Source organism: Castor canadensis, chromosome 4, assembly GCF_047511655.1.
Source record: "Castor canadensis chromosome 4, mCasCan1.hap1v2, whole genome shotgun sequence".
Lineage (NCBI taxonomy): Eukaryota > Metazoa > Chordata > Mammalia > Rodentia > Castoridae > Castor > Castor canadensis.
The window spans coordinates 113,374,650-113,399,290 of record NC_133389.1 but is presented as its reverse complement, the minus strand read 5'-3'; the positions used below and the strand labels follow the sequence as shown (position 1 = coordinate 113,399,290).

The window sequence follows — 24,641 nt, the reverse complement described above, 5'->3', positions numbered from 1 at the left end:
CTTTGGGTGGTAGGCTCTTGTCTCACCCTAATGAAATTAGCAGTGCCACTATTTTTCTTCTTATTTCTCTAATCCTCCTGATGTTTCCACCCTATCTCCCTCCAGCCCCAGATCTTTACCAGTTCTCTGAATTTCCTACTCCAGTTTCAGCCTGTGTCATCTCTGTAGCTCACTTTCTCACTACTCTGGCAGCTTCTACCTTGCTTTTGCCACTTCCCTTTAAATACTTTTCCAAATCTCAGCAGTCATTTTGTGCATTTTGTGTTCTTTGTAGATGCAATACTGGGAGGTTTCAACTGGGTAGTCAGGGGTTATCGTGTCCATTTGACAAGGATCAGAGAGGTTGTGTGATTTGCTTAAAGTCAAAGAACTAGTGTTAACAGAGAGCGGAAGGACAAGGGAGTCCCTCAGCTTCCAGTTTCCATATAAGTCACAGGAACTTGAGATCCACATGAAAAGCATTTCAAGGGATCTCACAAAAAGGAGAGTCTTACCAGGTGAGAGTTTAGCAAGGGTTTATTTTAGTAAAATAGGATAAAGTAGGGAGAAATAGGAAAGGAAAGGAAAGGAGAGATACTTCCTGAACCCCATATGCAGGAAATGGGGAGTGAAGAAGACCCTAACTGGTGGTTCTTGTTGAGCTATTTATTTGGGGGATTTTATGTTGAATTCCTATCTAGAAACCTGGTCACTTACCAGCCCTTAATCCAGGTAGGATTATTACCCAAAACATGGCTAAAATGAATCTTATTTTTTAAAAACATGAGGTGTAGTCTAGGTTAACCTAAAACACATGGACAATAGACATGAGTTTCAGGAATTTCATTTGCTACAAGTCCTTTAATTTTCTATCTCTCTACCTAATCAAAGAATTTGCAGCTTATTAACATCTCTAAGGAGGCCTTTTATTCTAAATCTCCCTCTTGTAACTTAACATTTAAAAGGAAACGGTAATAGGAGAACTTGCTGCTCTGAGTTTTTAGTTTTTACTTCCCAGTTCTGTTTTAATTTCTGAGTCTGGCCTTTTTGGTATTTATTATTTTTAATTTTCTTATCACCTTATCATTTATTTATCTATCCTAAGTAGTAAGGGTCAGAAATAGGACTTCAGTCTCCTCAGTTTTAAGGTATTTCTGATAACAGGACCAGAGGACTAGGAACTGGCCAAAGGTAGGGGTGGATAGGATTGGCTTATTGATTCATGCTGGCATTGTCTGAAAGCTCGATATTGTCTCAATAATTCTCTTATCTTGAAACAGAGTCAAACACTGCAGTGGAAGAGACAGTTTGAATCCTTGCCACCACTGGACTTGAGCTAGGTGCCTTTGGATTTCCAGAAGTCAGTGAATGGCTTGGCACAAGGTCATGCCCTAAGGGTTGTCATCCTGCAAAATGATGGGCTGAAGTGTGGATCCTCTTCCTTGGGTAAAGAGAAGAGCTGATTATTGGGTAGCATGATCAATTAGGGTTGCAGAATTGTGGAACAGTGAGTGACAGCTAACGTCTGTGGAGAAAGACTGTGGTTGTCCCTTTCTATTACCTGAGGATGTCTTTGGCTGTTCACATGTGAGTATGTGAAGTGTGTGTGTAAGGTGGGAAAGCTAGAGTAGACTTAGTTATGGCAGCACTTTCTTTCCCATCATACCTCCAGTGAAAATCAACCATGACAGCCCAAGTTCAATGCCGGAGGAATCATGAGCCCTGCAATTTTCCAGCATTTAACTTTCGGAAAATCTGCTGAAACCATAGTTCACCCTTCCCTCTTTGCTTATTTGGCAGAAGGGAATACGTTTGTAACCAATTTTTTTTTCATTTTCCAACATCAGACCTTTAAAACAATCTATGTATTTGTGTGGGAACTGGGAAAGACATTTCACTTCAAGTGAAAACGTGACCATCCTAACACAAATTGAGAACAGTCACTCCTTATGTTGGCACAGAATATTGGCCTTTGCAAGGCTCCACGTGCTTCTCTATAAACTTTGCCTGCAGCAGAACTCAGTATGGGTGAATTAACTCAGGGTCAGCACTCAGGAGAAGAGCACTGGCCCAGCGCAGTGGAGTGAAATAGCTTGGCGTTCTGGATTCTTCACTTATGCTACGGAATTATATATGTAAATACCAATGGGACTCTGACACACACCAAAAAGGGGCACAGAAATGAATTGGATTTACAGTTTTGGACACTTTATTATCTGAAGTCAGAAGGGAAGATACAAAAGCTGTTTTATTTACACCCAAGTGCACTAGGCCTACAGCAAATCTTGGTCCTTCTTGCTAAACCTGAAGATACTTGAGACAGTCGCCAGATGGTTGTGTTTTACATCCCGGCTTAACATTTCCGAGGCTGCTGAATAATGTAGACCCTTTTCAGCGGAGCTACCTTCTCCAAAGCAGGTGTGGGTTTTTGATGTGCCGTGTGCACTGTTACTGGAAATTTATGGTTGAGCTAAAGGTGAGAAGGGAAGAAGAAAATCAGCACACAGGATCTTTTTGCTTATGAAATATTGAAGTAGTAGAAAGCAGAATAGTTGGTCAGGAAAATTTTACAATTTAATTTACTTTTGGATAATAGCTCTTTTTTTTTCCCAATGCTATTTCCAGCGCTGAATCCAGAGTGTTAACTAGTATTTCCCTCATTAATGTGCCTTTAATTTTTAAAATTATAAAATGTATGACATAGAGGACTGGGTGTGGTGGTACATGCTTGGGAGGCTAAGGCAGGAGGATTGTGAGTTCAAGACCAGCCTGGGACAGACATATTTCCAAAAAAAAAAAAAAAAAACCAAACCAAACCCAAACAAAAAACACCCCAAAACAAAGCCAATATATATATGACATATGTAAGATAATACATAGTAATATACATGTGGATTTTTATACACACACACACACATATATATTTTGAAACAGTCTTGCTATGTGATAGAACAATAATATCGCCATTTGTAAATCGGTGGCCATTTTATCCTCAGACCTCACTTGAGAAACTTCCAAGGACAGCCCAGCCCTTAAACAGAAATTCCTGTGCTCTAAGACAGCCCCACCCCCACCAGAGACTACCACGCATGCGCTAACTTCCGTACCCTCCCCTTCTATAAAAGCCATGCCTGGCCCAGAATCGCTGCTGTGCCATCTTTTCCCCGGCCAGCCTGGCAGTTTGGGCCTGCCATTAAACTTTGCTGGATGGACGTGAGACTTCTCTCCTGAGCTTTCTTTGTGAGCGGCGTTTTTCCTAACACTATGTAGTCCTGCTGGCTTTGGCTTCTCAAGTGTCCAATCTCAGACTCACAAGTGCATGGTTACAGCACCATGCATGGTTACACGTGTTTTGAAGTGACATTTAAAAAGTGGAAACAGTTAATTGTATCTACATTGGTGCTCTGTAATATTAGTAATTATTCTGGCATTAGTATGCATATATGGATCACTATATTCTAAGAAAGCTATGGGGACATGGAACAAAGTCTAGGTGTCAAAAGATCAGCAATAAAGATCCTGTGAAAGAAGTTAGGAAGAGTTAGGTTATTTATTAGGTCAAAGCATTTGAAATTGCAATGTTTTAGGTTAAAAGTTGTTGACCATTTCATATGATTCAATCTAAATAGCCTAGTGAAAGAAGACTGAGGAATGAATCGCTAGGATTACAGGTGTGAGCCACCAGTGCCCTGCTAGTCTGAGACTAGCAGGAATTTTTTATGGAACTAAGCGATCACGTGGAATTTACACTAAGATGGGGGACATGCCCAGTGAGGCTTGGGGCTTCACACATAGTTTTCCTAGGAGGAGAATTTGGACCCAGTGACATTTGGGCCCACTCCAGCTTTTGACTTCCAAGCCCATCCATACTACTAAAATATATCTCAGGACACCTCCCTAGCCATCAAGAAAGCGGTGGGTCAGCTCACTAGGAAGTTAACTTATTGTATTGAACACAGATGCCCTGGCTTTGACACTCAAATTAAATAAAAGGGGGAGATAAACTGTTCACGACCCCAAGCATCACATTGTTTATGGTTTGGGCACTTCTAAGCCAGAGAAAACATATGTGCCTCACATGTCTTCTCAAATATCCCTGCCCAAGGCACACATCCCTTTCATGTGAAACTTGACTCCAATGTCTTTTCTTCTTGGTCTTGAAAAATTCAACGCACTGGAGTGTTCACAACAGTATCCGCTGGGGGATAGAAGCATGGACAACTCCTGGTCTTTATCTTACTTATCATTTTTCTATTTTTTTTCTTTTACAACAGAATGAGCAGGTACAAGTTATATGTTAATTAAGTCCAAGAATGATCTCTACCGACATCCTTGTCACATAATTCAGGTATTGGTTATAAGTGTTTTAGTGTCTGAAAAAGAGCTGGGGACTTTTTGTCAGAGCAATTATTATCAGTGTGCATGATATGCATTTCATAGTGTGGTAAAGGCAGAATGTTTTGATTTGTTTTTTTTTTTTAACATTAGAACTGAAAGGAAATTTAAGGCGAAACTGACTTCAGTACTTTGCTTCCAGACTGGGTGTTTTTAGTTTCAACTAAAACAGATGGGTTATTTCAGGATAGCTTTAAATCACATTCAAGAAATTACAGGTAGGAGGAACAATTTGGCAAGTTACTTACAGTCAAATGTGAGGTAGGAGGGGGTAAGAAGGAAACGAAGACCTGTGATATAACAGAGATCTGGGCAATTAGCCAAGCTGAGGTGGAGCAAGAGGACAAGTTGAGGCTGAAAACCATGTGTTGGTTGTGGTTTTTCGGGTATGAGAGACAATGGATGCATGTGGGAAGGGATAATGGCGTGCTAGAACACACCTACTACTTAATTCAGCACTAATTTCTTAGTTGGTTATGTATAGATGATCTCTAAAATTTATAGGCTACTTTTTTTTGGTTATTAAAAATGTGGTAGAATATAATATAAAATTGACCACTTCAACCAACTTTTGGTGTATGTACAGTTCAGTGGCATTAAATACATTCACTACCATCTATCTCCAGAGCTTTTGTTTATCCATTAGCTATCCATCGATAGGAAACACCTGGAGGTTGTTTCTACTTTTTGGCTATTGTGAATGTTGCTGCAGTGAAAAGTGGTGCGCAAATATCTGCTTGATCCTTACTTTCAATTATCTTGGTGTCTATCCAGAAGTAAAATTGTGGGATCATGTGGCAATTCTATGTTTAATTTGTTGAAGAATGGCCATATTGTTTTCTACTGCAGGTGTACCATTTTACATGCCCATCTGTGATGCAACCATTGGTAGGGATTCTATTTTAACAAGGGCATTTACACAAGTCCTAAAAGCACGGCTCTACTGCTTTTCAGGAGGGGGACAGGCAGATTAGGATAATTGGAAGTCTGAGTTAGCTCCTGGCACCTGTTGGCCATCTATTTGTGAATTGTTCTGGAAAAGTTTGGAGGGAAAAAGAATCACTAGTATTGAGAAGGTAGTGTAAATAATTCTGGTATAATGATAATAAATAATGCCTCAGAGAAACTGCCCATAATTGTTAAGTTACAAGTATACAGGTTTGGGGGCAACTCTTGAAAATATGAAGACAGAAAAGTCAAGTTCTCTCTCTCCTATTCCCATCTCCATCAATCAGGAAATTCTGATGTAGAGGACTTGAGGTTGGGGTGGAGAGTCTATACAAATCTTCCATCCAAAATGATGAAACTATAAATAAAATGGTCAACCCCTAACTGTTCCTATTTTTTTTTGCTATAAGATGTTATATCAGTGGAGATAGGGAGATTTTATATTCAATGAATAGAAACAGCTTTCCAGAGTACAACCTATATTTTAGTATGACATCTTACATTTGAGGAAGCTCTTGAATTTTCATCATTAGACTTGTACAATGAGAATGTGTGTAGAAAGAAAGATGTTTCTTGTCTGATTCACTAGGATAAGAGAATCTAACAGAACCCCATTAGAGGAAGAATTCAAGGCCAGTGTATGTGTGTGTGGGTATATTCTTGCTGGGGCTTCCTCAGAGGGGTGGTATGTTGAACTTGAAAAACAGATCAAGAGAAACTCCCAGGTTGAGAATTTACCTTCATCATGGATAGCTGTGACCTCCGAACCTGTATTTTTTAGTTTCAGAGAAAAAGAAGTGTGACAAAGGTCTTTATGATTGGAGCTGTGAAAGTAATTCTAGACAGAAGAAAAACAGCAGCAGGTTTTGTTTTAGAGACTAAGTTGGGTGGCATGCACAGACAGCTCTTCCATTCATCTTTCCAGGGTGTTAACTTCCAACTCCAATGTTGGCACTTAAATTTCCACACCCTGTTAAGCAAAGTGCTTGAAACAAAACATTCAGTTCACATCAATGAAATTCAAGGATACTCCTACAGGAATGTTAATCTCCCGAACTAGAGGAGTCTTTTTAAATTTGCAGATTCCTTTGACAGTTTTCTCTCCCCTAGGATCCCATTTCACAGGTGGCTCACTGACTTTGGCTGGCAACTTGAAAAAAGTGGCCCAAACTTCAGCCAGGCTTCCACAGTCCATTTCTCCATAACCCAACTCCATTATTAACATTTAGCTGGATACTTTTTTGTGCTCAGAAGTATCACAACTAATGCCAGGTTTAATTTCCATGACGATCCAGAGAACTAATGTATTTGGCAGAGTATCATTCTCTCTTTCTCTCTCTGTCCTAAATTTTTTTTAAGTAATTGAGCAACCACGAATCCCAAAGCTATGTGACATCTAAAAGGTCAAATAACTTTTGAGTAGTAGGTTGAACTTGGTCTAAGACCATGTCTCATAGAGTTTTAGCTCAGGGAGCTTTAAGGTCAGCCACTGGACAACGTGAATTCTCTACTTAGGGCTGGAGAGGTGGGAAGGAAGGAGAAGTGGGATGGTGTGACAGAAAGAAGTCTATGTGGAAGGGTGGAAGGGAAATAGTGCGAGGGGAAAGGTGAGGCTGCTCCCTACATAAGATTTATGTAATCCTACCCCTTTGGGACCCCCTTGGGGAATGTTTTCAGTCTCCCAAATTTTAAACCCTATGTTGGTTTTAAAGTAGGGATTCACAGATGAATAGCATACAGATAGAAATGTGCTGACATACCTGAATGGTTCATGAGACTCTGTGGATTAGGGGATGCCTTAAACTTTACAATCTTAAAATCGGTATCGGAACTAACATGGGTTCTGGGGACTAAACACAACTGCGGCTGCAGACAGGAATGAATGTCAACAAATGCAGAGGACATGACCTCTGCTCTGTATAGCATCAATTCTGCTACTATGTTTCTTCTGACCGATCATATTACCATTGGGTCTCTGTGACTATCCATATCTATATCTATATCTATATATATATATGTCTATATATATATATAGTGTGTGTGTGTGTGTGTGTGTGTGTGTGAATACAGGTGAAATCTATCAAAAGATATCTATATTCCTATATCTTTTATATGCCTTTATTTTTATCAGTCTGTCCACTTTATATAGCATTTTGTTTCATTTTCAAAAATCAAGGTATAAGTTTTAATATAGTACTTAATGAGTTTTGATGAGTATAATAGAGTCTGTGACCACCATACACAGAACTATTTTATCTGCCCCCAAAATTCCCTCCTGTCCTTTGTGGTCAACCCCCATCCCCATCTCAGGTCCTCAGGACAACCACTCATCCTGGCAGATCTACTGGTCATGGATCTCAACCCCAGGCTACCTTTATTACGAATCCCACTATGTGTCAGGTTGAATTATGGATTCAGGGGAGATTTTTCTTTATTTTCTTAGTACATCAACTTCCATATTTGAGATAGTCACTTATGGTAAACTTGGAGCTTATTTTTATCACTGGCTCCTTATCCTTTGCCTAGGATTCCAAGTGACAGGAGACTGGATGCATGCTTGGGAATAGAAGCTCACACTGCCTGAGGGCTAGCTGTGCTAGGAACTTTGCATGTATTATAGAACTTTATTTAATTCTCACGATATTCTTGTGAAGAAATGCTATTGATCAGATTCCCACATACAGGTGTGGAAAGAGAAGCACAGAAAAGGAAAGAAAACTTCCACAGATACACTGCTAGTGTCAGAGCCAGCATAGGGATGGAGCAGTGTCTGGCTGACGCGAGAACCTGCTGTCCTGACAGTTGGTCTGCACAGTCTTAGCTATGGTCCCGCTATGCTAAACACTGGGCTGAGTGGGAAAGGTTTTTTTTTTTTTAAGTAGATATGGTTTCTGTTAAAAATATTTATAATAGCACACCATCTCAATGTTCTTTTATGGTTTCCGACACAACTCATTTATTATTATTATCTAGGAGGGAGATTATTCCTTTTATCTTTGAAATAAAGAAGTTATATTTTAATGGAAAATGTTATGTCCTGGCCATAAGCGTGTATGTCTATGAAAATACACTATAGAATGTAGCGTCATACCTGTTATACAGTATGATCAGCTTTTTTTGGCAACTCCTTTTATAGACTTTATTTTGAGTTAATATATATTCTAGGGGATGTGTCTATTCTACCTAGTTGCACTTACAACTGGGGGTGGCCTTTTGCCCCGAGGGCAAGGAGTTTAGTGGATGGGAGCAAGAGCAGGAGATGCAGAAGCAGGTAGCTGTGTTATCCTGCAGGGGAATCATCCATTAGACCCTGCTCATGAAACCGGGAAGGTAAAAGCATCCCTGGTGACCCCCCCAAGTTTATGTGAATAGGAGAACCAACCCCCCGTGTTAGAAGACTGTCACTATGGTTCATCCTCAAAAGCTTGTCCTGTGCAGTTTACCCTGTAACATCACGGACTTCAAATGTACTTTTTCATTCCACTGCCATAAAACCAAAAATTCTAACCCTAACAGAGTGCAAAGAGACTACTCTGTGCCTAAAAGTTTCATGTCTGCAACAATCCTGAAAGTTACATTTTTCCTCAGAGGTAACTGAGGCATAGGATAGGTAGCCTGCTCGAGGTCATATGGATACTACGGTGAACAATGTCAAATGGGGACTCCAGAGGCCAGCTGTACAGTTTCTGCTATAACCTTTTTCCAAGACTGTAACCTTTTCACTGGTCTCAGACCTATGATTTTGGCAAAACAATACCTCAAGTAAGGGACTTTTGTAAGCTGATTACTCAAATGGAAAGAGCCTAGAATGCAGCAAATGCAGGGAAGGGCTTTCTCTGAAGTTCTGCTATCTACCTAAAGGTCAGGTTCTCCAGACAAATCCCTTCCTCAGATTTCTCACCCACCAGGGAACTGATACACATCACAGGAAGAAAGACCAGAGTGGACACCATGCCCAAAGCCCAGGCTGACTTTATCACAACCTGTTCTTCAGATGCATTCATCTTCCCTTGAAATTACTTATTCCCACTCTAAATTGCTCACATTTGCCACCTCCCTTTCCCCTGTGAAGCACGTAGATAAGCTTCTAAGCCTCATTGTGTTAGTCGGTGCTCACTTTTCTTCCTTGTGCATGCAATAAATCTGTATGCCTTTTCTCCTGTGAATCAGCCTACTGTGTTTATTTCAAACCAAATGGTCAAATCTCCAAAATGGGTGGGGGGCTATTTAAGACTCTACTACAAAAGCAAGTTTTCCTTCTATGGAGGAGGATACCCTGTGCTGTCCCTTCAATAAATGCGGGGGTAGCAGAAAGAGTAATCCTTTATTACCTTGATTATAATGTTCCTGCCTCCTAGAAACAGAAAAAGGCTTTTGCTAAACTTGCCTACAAAATTTAGGAAAAAACACTATCAACCCTCCTCCCCCCAAAAAGTCAAACTATTGTCTACCTGGTAAGACTTTTTGAGTTTCTTAAGCTACCTAGAAGAAATTCGAGATGTAAAAGCAAAAATAGCAATGTTCGGCTATCTTTATAAACAGACTACTGGATAAACCAAGCTGGTACCTTGCCTTCCTCTGGCCCTAAACCACACAACACTCCCCCAACTACCCTCACATCAAATCAAATATTTCCTTATGGGAATGCTGAGGTGGAGAGAAAGGTAAAAAACTGCTGAATCCTCAAATTCAGGCTGCCTTGTACAAAAACATGCCTGTGTTTCCAAGAAGGATATGGGAGGGCAGCATAAAAGTTCTGCAAATTCAGCATCATGATTCTCACTTTACTTCCTATCTTAGTTTTGAAATGATTTATTGAAATGGATACTTTAGGGATGTAGGGGAAACAACTTTTCTCACCCTAACCCTTTATGTTTCTCTAACCAAGAGCAGATTTTTTTTTTTTTTCTGCCAGGACATCAAACCTCTGGGTTGGGAAAAATCTCAGTGGTCACTGTTTGTTTGTGTGATCAGCCTCATCCCTTGTGTGAATACCGAGCTGGAGTGTTGTACAATTCCACCTCATGCCTGGCTCACGCTCACCTTGTCCAATGTGTCATTCAGGGCATCCAGCATCTGTATTTTGGCAACAGTTGCAACGGCACTGTGGAGATGAAAAGAAACTTTAGTTAAAACTCAAAACTGTTCCAACTGCAGAGGCTAAATGATTTTTAAGAGAGGGCTATCTCCTTGACCTTCAAGTTTTCACTCTGCTTGGCAACACCTAGAAGGCAAATGTGTATGTGGGTGCTATAACAAACCTTGAAGGCCAAGTTACAATTGTAATTATTTTTAAAACTTTTCATTGAAGCATAATACACATACAGAAAAAGGCACACATTGTAAGCATATAGATCAGTGAATATTCACAAAAGAAAACATTCATCAAACCAGCTGCCTCTAAGGCTACTCACTATCCTGACTTAGAGCTCCATAGATTAGTTCTGACTGGTATTGGACCTCATAAAATGAGCCATTGACCACATGTACTCTTTTCTGTCTGGTTTCTTTCTCTCAGCTATTTTGTAGGAAGGTGTCAGTCAGGCCTGACTCTGTGCTTGGCATATTGTCTTTCTGGATGGTTTGTGTTTGTTAGTAGAAATTATTAGAGAATGGACATAGATCAATGATACTTAGAAATGTATTCCCTCTGATACACTTCTAAAAAGCTGTTCTTTAAGAAGCGTTTTCCATGAAAATGGAGTACTCTGATCCCTGAAACACTCTCGAGTAAGAGGTGGGAATAGCAAAATGCAACTTATACCTCAGGGCTATCAGTATATGGGCTCCCTCCAAAGCTCTGGGAGTGGCCTTGGCCATTTCATATTTGTCATTTTTGGTTATTTTTCTTTAAAATAAAAGTTTCAAGTTTCCTATAACCTGAGTCTGTCTGAGACAATTAGGGCAGCAGAGAGAGCCCTCTCTTGCTGCATAAATTCTGTAGTAGTCCAACTCCTATCTTTTAATGACTACTAAAAAACAATTGAGCTTTTTAAAGAGGTTTCAATCACTACTTTACTACTCTCTAGCCAACTCCTCTGCCTGCATTGTTCAGCTGATGTTAGAATTAACAGTGAGTCCCCATTTTTTCTGGGGGGATGCAGAGAAATGATTGGCTTGTCCATTGGCTACCTGCAGAGGCATGTTAACTGGTGTGACAATAAACAAGTCTTATGCTTGAGCCAGACTTTAGCAAGAGAACAGGCTCCCTAAAGGAACCAGCCTGCAATTCAACCATCTGGTACCAGTTACAGCATGCATTTAACATTCTAAGGGCTGGTGGAGTGGCTAAGTGGTAGAGCGCCTGCCTACTATTCTAGGAAGCTGCCCTAGATGCCGGGTTAGAGGGTAAATACTGTGTGACCTCACAAATGAGGACTTATAGCTTTGTCCTCATTATAGGATGGCTATTTTCTGATACAAGAAGAAGCAAAGGATGAGCTGCTAATGGGACAAATCCATGGTCATGCTAAGGTGTGGGGGGCATATTTTAAAAATTCCTTCCCAGAAATTGGGAAGAAAACTTGAAAAGTGATTTAAATATAATTTTACATGAAAGAGTCAAAGAAATGGCACAGTCTGTTCCTCTCTAGATTCTTTTTTGAAGACTTAAGGAGGTGCCTTGGGCATCCTTTCATCAACTCCTTCTGAATCACTCACTCACTGATCTATGGAAACTATCTTACAATTAATAGGCAATGAAGCACTCCTCATTAGGTTACTTGGAGGAACCAGTTTGGTATGTTTATTTCTTTTCCAAATGCATTCTGTTTCCTTAACCAAGGCTTACAAGTGGTTAGGCCTTTTGTGAGGCTCCAGCCCATACACAGAGCCATGCTTGGCTCTCAGTGTGTCAAGGTCCTAAGAGAAGGAGCAGGAAGAAATCAGCTTTAATATCTGTGTGCCTTGCCACTGTGCCAAATATAGCATGATCATTAATTTCTTAAATAACTGAGTGATGCCTTCAAAATAATAACCAAAAGAAGTGTTTATTTTTCATTTAGGAGATTAGTTTCAACAGAAAGCATTTTATAGAAACAGGGCTGGCCAAAGGACAGTATTTTAAAGGATGATCTGAAAATAGAATAAAGGGATGTGCATCAGGGTTGGATGTACTTAGGATCTTGCTTTTTAAGTCAGAGGTGGCTGGCCTGGTGCAGAGGGGAGAAGGATGGGTGGAGGTCATGATGGGGGCACAGAGAGAGTCCTCCAGTTGGTAGCCAAGTTGACACTGATTGTGACTCTGACCATGACTGCAGCCTTGGCTGACTGAGAAAAGCATTAGAGTTTTTGGTTTATTCTAAAATAACTTTGGAATCATTTATATTTCCTCGAGGTGATGAAGGAGAACAAATTAAGCAATCCCTACCTTGTTTTCTCTAATCCTGCTTTTTTGGTGTGTTTCTCCAAGACGCCCAATTCTTGTTTTTTGGCAATACGCATTCCTCCAGCTTTTACTATAAATAAATAAGCATTGATGTGGAAGTTAGAACAGCTTTGTTGTTCCAGGTATAACTTCAGATTTCAAAATTCTTTTATATTTTAAGGATCTAAACTTTTATGTAAAATCTGAAATAACACAATAAAAAGAACAAAAATTTCCCCAGGGACACAGGTGAGGTCAGAAGAAGGGCTGAGAATTACTTGCTTATGTTCAGAGAGGTGGAATGGAGGTTGAAAAAGCAGGTTTTAACTTAGATTGGGAAAGAGAGTAACAACATACTCCCATAGGCATTTCACAGAAAAAAACATTTTTCCTTGTGATCAAATCAATTACATTCTTTATGATAGCAATCTACAATTACAATATGACCCTCTGTTTCCCCGCAAGATTAAAGCTTTTGCATGGCTTGCATTTTTTTTTTTTCAATCAAAGCTTTCAAAGCTAGATTCTAAGAGATGAGCCAAAAGTCAGTGCATGCAGTGACAACAGGCATTTAATTTAACAGAGGTGCTTCAAATTCCACCAGATACCCACGGTCTATCCCAGACCCCCAACCTCCATGTTGGCTGAGCTCAGAGGTTCTAATGAGTAATTAAACTGTATTTATAATCCTGCCATTCAAGAGATCAATTAGCATTAATTAAGCTACAGATGACCTAACAGCAATCCAAGTATTTAACGTCAGATGAAATCAGCTTTTGAAAAAGAACAACCCATTTCAGATTGCAAGTTAAAGCAAATAACTTTTTCTGTTCCCAGGAAATTTGCACATTTAAAATCTGACAAGCTCAAATGAGAAATGACTAAATGGACAGTGATTTGTTTGAACCTGTTAATTCTTTTTATGGAAATACCAAATGGGCAATTTTCTGAAACTAGTTTCAACAAAGTGAAAAATAGAGAAAATCTATTCTGTTTCTCAATGTACCTTTGTGAATTGACTTTATCATGGTTCTTTAAAAATTATTACTTAATATTTTTTGGTTATGTAACACATGGAGAAGGCACACAAGCATGAAAAGTTCTGCAGGCTCCCTTCTTGCTATTCTTTCCTTTCTTTTTTTTTTTTTTTTGGTGCTGGGGTTTGAACCCAGGGCCTCCATTCTGGTAGGCAGGTGCTCTGACCACTTGAGCCACTCCACCAGCCCTTGCCATTATTTTTTAACCTCCCAGATCATCTCCCCAGATACTGGTAATCTTAAAAGATTCCTATGTCTTCATCCACAGATATTCTATGCATTATTTTTTTAAAATGGTAGCATAAGCTACCATTGTTCTGCATCTTGTTTAGTTTTTGCACTTATATATTTTGGAGGAAGTTCTATATTTATATATCTGTATCTGTGTCTTTTTAAGATCTGTGTTAGAATTTCATTGCATGAACTTTCTTTGTTTACTTAACCAGTGTGTTTCATGTTTCTAACTCATTGCTATCACAATCTTGCAATGAATATCCTTTTATGTACATAATTTTGTATCAGATCTCTATCTATATCTGTAGGATAAGTTTCTAAAAGTGATCTTGTTAGCTTTGAAAAGTATGTCTATTTTTGGCAGTACTGGGGTTTGAACTCAGTACCTCACACTTGCTAGTCAGGCACTCTACCACTTGAGCCACACCACCACTGTGTGTATGTGTTCTTGGAATTTTGTTAAATTTTGCCAGATCGCCCCTTGCAGCGGTTGTACCAGTTTACAATATCATCAGTTGTGATGACAGCGCTTGTTCCTTTTGACACCTAGTGACAATATGAGCTAGGAAACATTTGGTTTTGTCAACCAACCGATAAGTTAAAAAAGCCAGATGTCTCATTCTTTTAATTTGCATTTCTTATTTGTTACTAAAGGATGAGCTTTTTTCAGAAGTCATTTGTATTTTTTTTCTATGAATTGTTCAGTCTTTATTATCCATTTTTTCTTACTGAATTGCTAGTTTTCCCTATTTTTTCTTATTGATTTATAGGAGCTATTTGTCTGTGAGATGCATTCCAAATATAAAATATTTTATCATGTCAGTTACTGCCTTTTGACTTTATTGATAGTGTTTATGCATTGCAGAAATTTGTTGTTCTTATGAGAAGTTGTCAGTCTCTTGTGGGTTTGTATCACTAAGGAAAACTGATGTTTTATAAATATTATTCCATGTTTCCTACTACAACATTTATGGTTTCATTTTGTAAAATCAGTCTTTGATCACATATTTATATCTTTGACCCTTCTTTTTTTTTTTTTTTTGGCCTTTCTTTTTTTTTATTATTGTTTTATTATTCATATGTGCATACAAGGCTTGGGTCATTTCTCCCCCCTGCCCCCACCCCCTCCCTTACCACCCACTCCGCCCCCTCCCTCTCCCCCCCACCCCCTCAATATCCAGCAGAAACTATTTTGCCCTTATTTCTAATTTTGTTGTAGAGAGAGTATAAGCAATAATAGGAAGGAACAAGTGCTTTTGCTGGTTGAGATAAGGATAGCTATACAGGGAGCTGACTCACATTAATTTCCTTCTTTGAACCTTCTAAAATACATTTTGCATATGTCATGGAGAATGTAAGTTTTTTTAGATAATTCAAATACTACTGAAAAGTTCAACTTTTCTCTATTAATTTGAACTACACTTATTTGCACTAAGTTCTGATATACAGTTCTGTATATGTGTGTGTATACATGTCTGTGTAAACATATACATATGTATTTGTGACTACTCTTGGACTTCCATTCTGTTCCATTAATCTGTCTGTTCATATGCCATTGTAACTATTTTAACTATAACTATAGTGTTATAACATACTTTAATATCTGACAGTTCTCCCTTGTTACATTTTTTTTTCAAATTTTACTATTTATACTTATTATTTTTCAGAAGAGAAATTTTTTTCTTTGTCTTCTTGAAGCACTGAGGATGGAACTCAGGGCTTTGTGTAGTCTAGGCAAGTATTCTACCACTGAGCTAGGTCCTCAACCCTTGTTTATTTTTCCATAAGAACTTTAAAAATAGTTTGTCAATTCCCTATAACAATCTTGTTGATATATTTTTAATAGTCTTACTTTAAATTTATAGATTTTTATTTTTTAGACAGGGTTTCACAATAGCTCAGTTTGGCTTCAAACTCAGTCTTCCTCCCTTGGCCTCTTGAATGTTAGAATTACAGGCATGCTGTACCATGAAGGGCTAACTATATAGAGTTTGTATAAAAAGAAAAATTCATATCATTATGATGCTTTTCCATTGTTCACATCTTCTGGGATTCCCCACTAACTGTTCACTATATATATATGTATATATATATGTGCATGTGTGTATACATATACATATATTTTGCACATTTATTATTATGATTATTCTCTAAGTAGCTTGTCTTGGTTGGTACTGTGTTATAAATGGGCTTATTCTTTCATTATTCTAACAAATTATTGGTATTATTTTTGTTATTTTAATGTTATTGATTTTATACTCAGGACTTAACTGAATTCTCTCATGATTCATTCTGTTTATTTAATTTTTTTTTGAGAGTCTTTTAGGTTTTCCAGGTAAAAAAATGATAAAATCTGCAAAGAACAAAATTTCTTCCTTTAGGATAATATTAAATGATGGTGATGGTAGACATCTTCGCCTTTCTAAATTTGAAGAGATTACTTTCAGTGTTTCCCCATTAAACATAATGTATACTTTGGCGATTTCTCTCTCTTCATGTATACATGTATATGTATGATATATATACATATTATCATATATATTTTTCATCATGTGCACAAAAATTTCCTTCTATTATTATTTTATTCAGCTTAAAAATTATGAATAAGCCCAGTGTGGTGGACAGGATTGTAATCCCGCCACTTGGGAGGCTGAGTCAGGAAGATCTCAAGTACAAGGCCAGCCTCGGCTACATAGCTACCCTGTTTCAAAAAATTATGAACAGAGCTGGGCGCTAGTGGCTCATGCCTGTAATCCTAGCTACTCAGGAGGCAGCGATCAGGAGGATCACGATTTGAAGCCAGCCTGGGCAAATTGTTCTCGAGACCCTATGTTGAAAATACACATCATAAAAAAGGGCTGGCAGAGTGGCTCCAAGCGAAGGCCTTGAGTTCAAGCCCCAGTACTGCAAAAAAAAAAAAAAAATTATGAACAGATGTTGAATTTTATCAAATGCCTTTCATTGTTCAAGGATGTGATCATATGAATTTTTCTTTACTGTGGTTCATTGTATTAATGGATGCCTTACTATTGAGCCATTCTTGCATTTTTCAATAAACTCTGTTTAATCACTTACATTACCATATTTTTAATTGATTATATAAGTTTCTTAGTAGAATTGTTAGATTCATTTTAGGAAAAACTTAATCTGCTTTAAGTTATATATATATATATATATGCACACAGTCATTAGCAACAGAAATGAAATTATGTGGAAACATCTGAACAGCCCAACAATAAGGTGAGATACACATGGATGGGCTTTTTCAGGAAGGTTTGAAGAGTGTGGGCCTCTGTCTTAGGGGTGGTGTCTCTTCACTGTTTATTCTGCCAAGAAGAATCAAATAAGAGGTCTCTGGCTTGGGCTCCTGCACACCTCCCAACAGTATTTTCTATTCTCCTATGACGGTGCTTTTCAAACATGGTGTTCTATAATTACTTCCTTATTACCGTTCCTTTCCTTTCTCCAGATGCTATAGTTTCTGCACATTTTCTTTTGCCTGGATGGATTATTATGATCAACTATAGAAGCACGATTGTTAAAAGTGAGTGTTTTGGAACTCCTTCATTTGGAAGGACATTGATAATGTAAGGGTCTCCAGAGGAGAGTGAGCAGAATGAAGGAAGCCATGTCACCTGAGTATCTAGAGAATCTGGTGAGATCACTCCCAAAGAACCAAAGATCCAAGGGAAGTTAGGATACCATCTCCAAAGTTCCAAAGGGCTATCACGTTGGGGGAGAAGTTTTTCCTCGAGAGGAAAAATTATGCAGTGTCAGACAGCATTACTCCTCCCAAGCCATGTGACTGCTATGGTTTGCATACAGTTTGAGTTTGTCAGCCAAGGCTTCCTGTGTGGGGAAATTGGTCCTCAGTGTACCAATATTCGGAGGTGGGACCTAGTGCGAGATCCTTAGGTCACTTGGGAGTGTGACCTTTGATGGGATCGTGGGACCCCAGTCTTTCTCTTGCTTCCTGTTTGGTGATGTGATCTCTCCCTTTCATTTGTGCTCCTGCCTTCTGCCATGAGGTTCTCACCATAGCTAAGCTGATGGTGGTGCCATGCCTTTGAACTGTGAACTAGACTAGAACTGTGAGCTAAAAAAAACCTCTTTATGTATAAGTAAACCTCTTTTATTTATAAAGTAAGCCTTTTCATCATAATTGTGAAAAACAGACCAATGCAGAGACCTTGGGTAAGATACTTGATTTCCTCTCAGACTCAGTTTCCACATCCTTACAAAGGGAATATTACTGGCTGTCCAAGATTGTTTTAAAAAATTAGAGTGACATATGCACCTGGTGCATGTTAGGCAATTAATAATTGGTAGTTATTATTATATGGATTCATTTTACATTATTTCAGAGGAGAGAGCAAAGACCTAATAATGGAAATTCTAGAAACACAGGGCCTGCTATATATAACAGTTGTGTTAGTCAATGTGAAATACATTGCCCAGTTTAATAATGAGTTCCTTGCCCCTCAAAGTACTAAAGTGAGGGAAAGAAGTCCAGTTATCATGAGCACTGAAGGAGAAATCTGGGGAATTTGGTAGAAGTTGAGCTACATAATCTTTATTATAATGTCCTTTTTATGATTCTGATTCTTTTCATCTACCTTCAAAAGAAAATCCATCACTTCCCTCCCTTTGGAAAGTACAAAGGGCTCAACAGAAAAATAAAGGCCAGAAGACATAAAAACCTCCACAAACAAAACAGTTCTTCATTGTTTTGAACAATTAAACAGAGACAGTTTGGTGTAGGAATTAAAAATTCTCCCCAGAAGATTCCTCCTTCCATCCAGCAGTCTCTGAATCCCATTCTGTGATCGGGCTGTGGATGATAACTCAGTGATTTAGGAAGCCTAAGGAAACCTCTCCTTGGATTTTCTGAATACATTTCCTGAACCAACCTTGCTTTGGGAGGTGATCTCATTTGCCACCCTTGTAAGAGTGGAGAGAGAGAAGCAGGAGATGATATCCCCACACTGAGGAAGGGTGCACTGAGATATGGATTGAAGTTCTCACTGCTTTGGGGTGACCTAACCAGATGGAACCAGTTTGTGGGAGGTCATCTTCAAAGCTCTGCTGAGAATACCTGTCACACTGGTCTCCCAAAATCTAGATGAACCATTGTTTATAACCCAACACACTCACATTCTGGCTCATTTTGCTTATACCCAGTAAGTCTGACTCAAAGAACTTTCCAAGATCTCACTGTATCCAGATAAATGCATTTAAATTTGTAATCATTTCCTTAACTCCATGTTTGGTACTACACAATGTTTTTTTGATACTTTGTAGAAAGGCCAATAGGACTTGAACAAAGTAAAATGTGAACTGGTTTAATATTTTAAGGTGCCATAGGTATAAATGTGAATACAAATACTTCTAATAAAATCTTAGAACTTTTTAATAGGTGAAATGAGCTAGACACAGAAAATGTAAAAATGAGAGAGATGCTCATTTACATAGTTTCACTAGAAAACTTAAATTTGGGCTAGGTATGTAGCTCAGTGGTAGAGCGGTTGCCTAGCATACACAAGACCCTAGATTCAGTGCCCAGCACTGAAACCATAAACAAAAACAAACCCCCAAAAACCAATCCAGCAAAAAATCAAAGGAAACCTAAATTTATGTGCAGAAACTGAAACTTTGCTTCCTATCTCTGTAAAAGAGTTACTTTCTCATGGTAGATTTTGTGGTCTGTGACTTTCTAAGGATAGAACTTGTAGTTTCAAATTCTATATAGTAATTTTCCTATTAAGATTTTCTAGACATTGTGTACAGTTTTTAGTACAGAGTAGCCAAGATAAAAATAAGCCTGCAAGAAAAAATAGGCTTTTTCCTGCATCAATCTGTGGCAAATATATGCAAAACAGCAGACAGACACAAAGGTGTGTGCAAACTCTATCTGCGACTGAGAACTTCTATTTGAAGATTTTTTTTTTAAAGGTTGATATTTGCAAAATGCTTACTTTGCATTGACAGCTGATTCTTCAGCAAATTTTTTGGGTATCACTCAATCAGGACCCAAAAACCCTCATTAAGAGAAGATTGTGGGCTGGCAGAGTGGCTCAAGTGGTAGAGCACCTGCCTAGAAAGCGTGAAGCCAATGTTATTTTCCAATCCCAGTTCCACTACTCTGAAGCTGTGTGGCTTTGGACCCTCAACCTCGCTACCTTTCAGTTTGCTCTTCTGTGAAACATCATTCATCTGCAGGGCTGCTGCCACGTCTAGAAGTTTCTGTGCTATGCCAGGTGCACAGTCAGCTTTGAGCGAATGGTAACTGTTTTTTGCAGTCTTCAAGTCTCTACCCCTGTGATGTTTGGGCAGTGGGTCTCAAAACCATTGTCTACTGACCTCACAGATCCCTCCTCCTCCAGCCTCTAAGATGAGAAGATAGAGTTGAGAAAAGTTAAGCCTTTGGTTTGTTTTTAAATGACCCAGGTCCTTATGCACACATGGTCATTCCCCAGATTCTGCATTAGTTTTCCACTTGATTATAGCTCCATCCCTCAAACTTTCCTCTTTTTCTAACGAGCCAGAAAACTTCTCTAGGGTTTCAGTGGTGACCTCCTGATGTCTAGGATTCATTTGGCTTAAATCAGTTTAAAAAGCACAGGGAATATAGAAAAACTGATGAACCACTGCCAGTCTTCCTATTCATCATGTATTTAGCTTCTCTGAACCTCCTTTTACTCACACATTTTTGGTACTGCTGTTCATGTAATAGGGCTCTTAGAAAACTAAGAGTGAGGTAAATCAAAAAAAGCAGGAAATTCAGAGCTAGGCTTCCTAGAGCCCAGGCCACCTCATGTTTAATGTAGGCTTGCTTCACAGCATAAATACATAAGCAGGGCTATCAGAGGTGCAATATATTACATTAATACACATGAAAGGAAAACTGCTCAGCACTCCAGATGCAGGCGGTAGAGTTACAGCTGGCTGACTTCCGAGTAGTTTCATTTTTAACTAGATGGCACAGGCATGAGTGTCCTTTCCACTGCAATTTCTTCCTGTCCTGACCGTTGCGGCAATGCCTAATGTAGCTCCAACAGGAGATGTGAAATTGGGGAGCACTGTTTCTGCTGACTGCAATGTGTTTTACTAAGTCAACCTTTTAAAGGGGTCACCCTGCAAGGGACAGGTACTTTACATAAGCGATCTCTCTTAATCATCACGACCTTACCAGATTGATTTTATTTACTGGCCTCTTTTCAGAGATGAGAAAACTGAGGCTCAGAGGTAATAGAATGAAAGAAAAGTTCTAACTCCATTTGGATTCCAAAATACCTTTCTCATCATAACAGACTGACTTCTACTTTCATAGTTCTGTATTTTTTGCTTGTAAAAATCAGGTGAAGATTTAATAGGATTTTGGCACCTAATTATTTTGGTTCCATAAATAAAATGTTGTACCATCACAAACTGGTTCAGACTTAAAAAATGTAGCAAGACCAGCTGAAGGATGAGGCTTCTTTGTTCTCTTGTTCTCAGTAGGGAGGCAAAAGTCTGCCTTCATCTCCATTCTAATTATCCAAAACCTCTTATCTGTAGTGTCACAGTTCATAATAATTAATTGTCATGCCAGAGGCATTGTGACATGCTTGATGGAGTCAGGGTGTGTTAAGTACACAGAGTAATTAGCAATCATTAGTGGTGGGGATAGAAAGTTCCTGGTGGTTTCATTCAAACTTTCATTTGGTTAAGTTTATCTCTGTGTTCTCTGTGCAGAAATGTAGTTTAGCAAATCACATTTTAACTGTTTTATGAAGGATTGCAGTAAAAGTTACAGGAAGAGAATAGTGTGTTTTTAAAATTTTTTAACAATTCTAATAATTTCTATATATACTTCCTGACCAATAATCCCATCATCATTACATTTAAATATAGATATTGTTAAATATTGCTAAATTCAATTACAAATATAAAATGCTAGTAGATTGCAATCAGGTCATTGTGCCTAGAACTGGAATTCCAGTAAAATCCAGGCTCCATTCAGCTGCACAGCCACCAGAACTCACTGAAACTGTGGTAGATTTTGACCCTTTACAAAGTTTCCACCTGCCACCATCTGCCATCACTGCAGCAAAAATGACTGAAATAATCTGGGTTTAGAGATGCCAAAGAATTATATCAATAATTAAATTTTGTAAGTAGAGTACACAAAGGAGCCAAGCTTCTGAGATCCTTCTTAAGGAAAAGAGCAGGAAAGCAGCTGAAAGAACATGAAACTGACTAAAAATAGGCCTGTACATCCCAAGCAACCTATACGGTTAATGACAATAGGACTAGTTCCCATATTCCAGAGATGATATAAATAGCTTAAGTTAAAAAAAAAAAAAGACAACTATGAATGCTTTGCAAAACCCCTGCTTAGCTACTTTTCCAAGTCAGCATCCTCTCCAGTCCGTCCTTGTGTGTTCCTTGTCTGTGGACAAACTACGCCCCTGAAAGCCTGAGGAGGGAGAGATGGCATGCTATCTTCTGTGCGGAAGCTATTTTGCCTGCATACAAAGTCAGATGAGGTCCAGGCATCTAGGGGAGACTGAGTCTGAGAGCTGGAACTTCTAGAGGAGATTTCCCATAGTAGCAAATCATCTGGATATGGCTTTGTCACAGCTAACCTACAGGCAGGGAGGGAAGGTTGCAGCCTCCCTACCTGTCCCTTTCCACAGGCACCGAATCCCTTATGTACCCATATAAAGTTTGCCACTTAAGGGGCCTGACAAATCCCCAGGTGGTTTTATGCACAAGCTAGGGAGGATGAAAAACACAGGGGAACTCAGGCTGCAGAAGTTAAAGAAATAGTGATGGGAAAACCTCTGCTCTTGTTGAGTGGCTTCTGTGAGCATTGGTGGGAGGGCAACAGGTGCAGCCCTCTGGGAATGGAGGGCATGTGGGAACCTACCTGCAGGAGGATGCCCCCCTTTCAGTGAGGCCAGCAGGACTTGCACTTCATTTGCCATATGTGTGTGTTTGCCAGTGCCTTGCCAGTGCTCTGGAGGTTGAGTGCCAGCTGCAGCTGCCCCAGCACCCTGACTTTATACCAGCGGGGGACGGGGCCCTTTGAGGGCATTGTTGAGCAGCAACAGGATTTGTCACCCAGCTCTTTGGGAACCTGCATCTCCTGGGTAAGCTTTCTCTTCAAAGACAACTTTCTTCTTCTTCTCTTCTGGGAAGGCAAGGTAGATAGATGTTTACAGGAGACAGGAAGTTCTTTTTTTTTTTTTTTAATTTTACTTTATTTTTGAATTAGCATGTGTTAATAATACAAAGGGATTTCATCGTGATAATTCCATGCATGCATACCATGTACTTAGAATAAGTTCATCCTCTCCATTTTATTTCCACTCCATTCTCCCTTCCCTCCTTCCCTTTTTGTGTTTTTTTTTGTCCTCCTCCCTTTTTACAAACAGTGTTTGGTAGGTTTCACTATGCTGTCTTCATATGTGATCTTTTTCACCCCTCAGTATACTTTCCTTTCCTTCTCTCCCCTCCTCATCATTCCCCCCAAACAGTCTCTCATTTACATTCATATCCCCTTATCATCATCATCACATCAATTTAAAAATTGCATTTCTAAGATGAGTGCTGGTGGCTCATTTCTGTAATCCCAGCTACTCAAGAGGCAGAAATTAGGAGGATCTCGGTTTGAAGTAGCCCGGGCAAATAGTTTGCAAGACCCAATTTCGAAAAAACACATCACAAAAAAGGGCTGGTAGAGTGGCTCAAGGTATAGGCCCTGAGTTCAAGCCCTAGAACCACGAATAAAACAGTTTTGTTTTGCATCAGGATCTTGCTATGATATGGACAGGAAGTTCTTATTTTCTTTCCCAGGAAGAAGACAAAAGGATGGGACTGGGTGGAATTCTTTCCATCACCTTTCTTTTCTTCCAGTAAGGAGAGTGCACCAATGGGACAGGGTCTTTGTTATGTACTGGCATGGCAAGGACGGCAAGACAAAATCTCTGCTTCAAGACCTCTGTGGTTGAGGCCAATAGGAGAAGGGGACCAGGAACTAGAGAAAAGGTTAGTTCAAGAAGAATTAACTTAGAAGGTAACACACATGTACAGGAAATCAATGCATGTCAACTCCCTGTATAGCTGTCCTTATCTCAACTAGCAAAAACCCTTGTTCCTCCTTATTATTGCTTATACTCTCTCTTCAACAAAATTAGGGATAAGGACAGAATAGTTTCTGCCAGGTATTGAGGGGTAAGGAGGGGGTAAGGGAGGGGGTAGAGGGAAAAGGAGGGGGTGGGGGGGAAGGGAGGGGGTGGGGGAAGGGGGGAGAAATGACCCAAACGTTGTATGCACATATGAATAAAAGAAAAAAAAAATCACATGGGTTAAAAAAAAAGACATCTGTGGTCTTTTTGAAGAGACAATTATAAACTATGCCATTGTCTCAGCCTTTACAATTATAAGCATTTATACTATGAAAATAACTGGTGATGTGTACAAAGGTTTCTGTGCAGGATAGTAAACATATATTTCTCTCTTTTCTTCTTAATTTTAGTTTAATGAAAATAAATATAAGCACCCTAAACAGTTAAACTAAGATATAGACATGGGAGTGCTATACAGTGCATATTAAAAATCATGTTTTCAAATAATATTTAATTATGTGAGAACATTAATGAAAAGATAGTGAAGAAGCAGGCTAGAAACCACTAGAT

The 24,641-nt window shown here is 39.1% G+C and overlaps 1 protein-coding gene across 1 annotated transcript; it reads right to left on the bottom strand.

Moving 5' to 3' along the window:
• Positions 1-2,165: 2,165 nt before the first annotated feature.
• Dapl1 (death associated protein like 1) lies at positions 2,166-23,028 on the bottom strand. The gene is made up of 4 exons (XM_020164448.2): positions 22,871-23,028; positions 12,692-12,779; positions 10,366-10,426; positions 2,166-2,449 (listed from the first exon to the last, which is right to left on the bottom strand). Exons 1-4 carry the CDS (start codon positions 22,926-22,928, stop codon positions 2,333-2,335), a joined length of 324 nt encoding a protein of 107 aa, XP_020020037.2. The 5' UTR covers positions 22,929-23,028; the 3' UTR covers positions 2,166-2,332.
• Between the last annotated feature and the right edge of the window lie 1,613 nt (positions 23,029-24,641).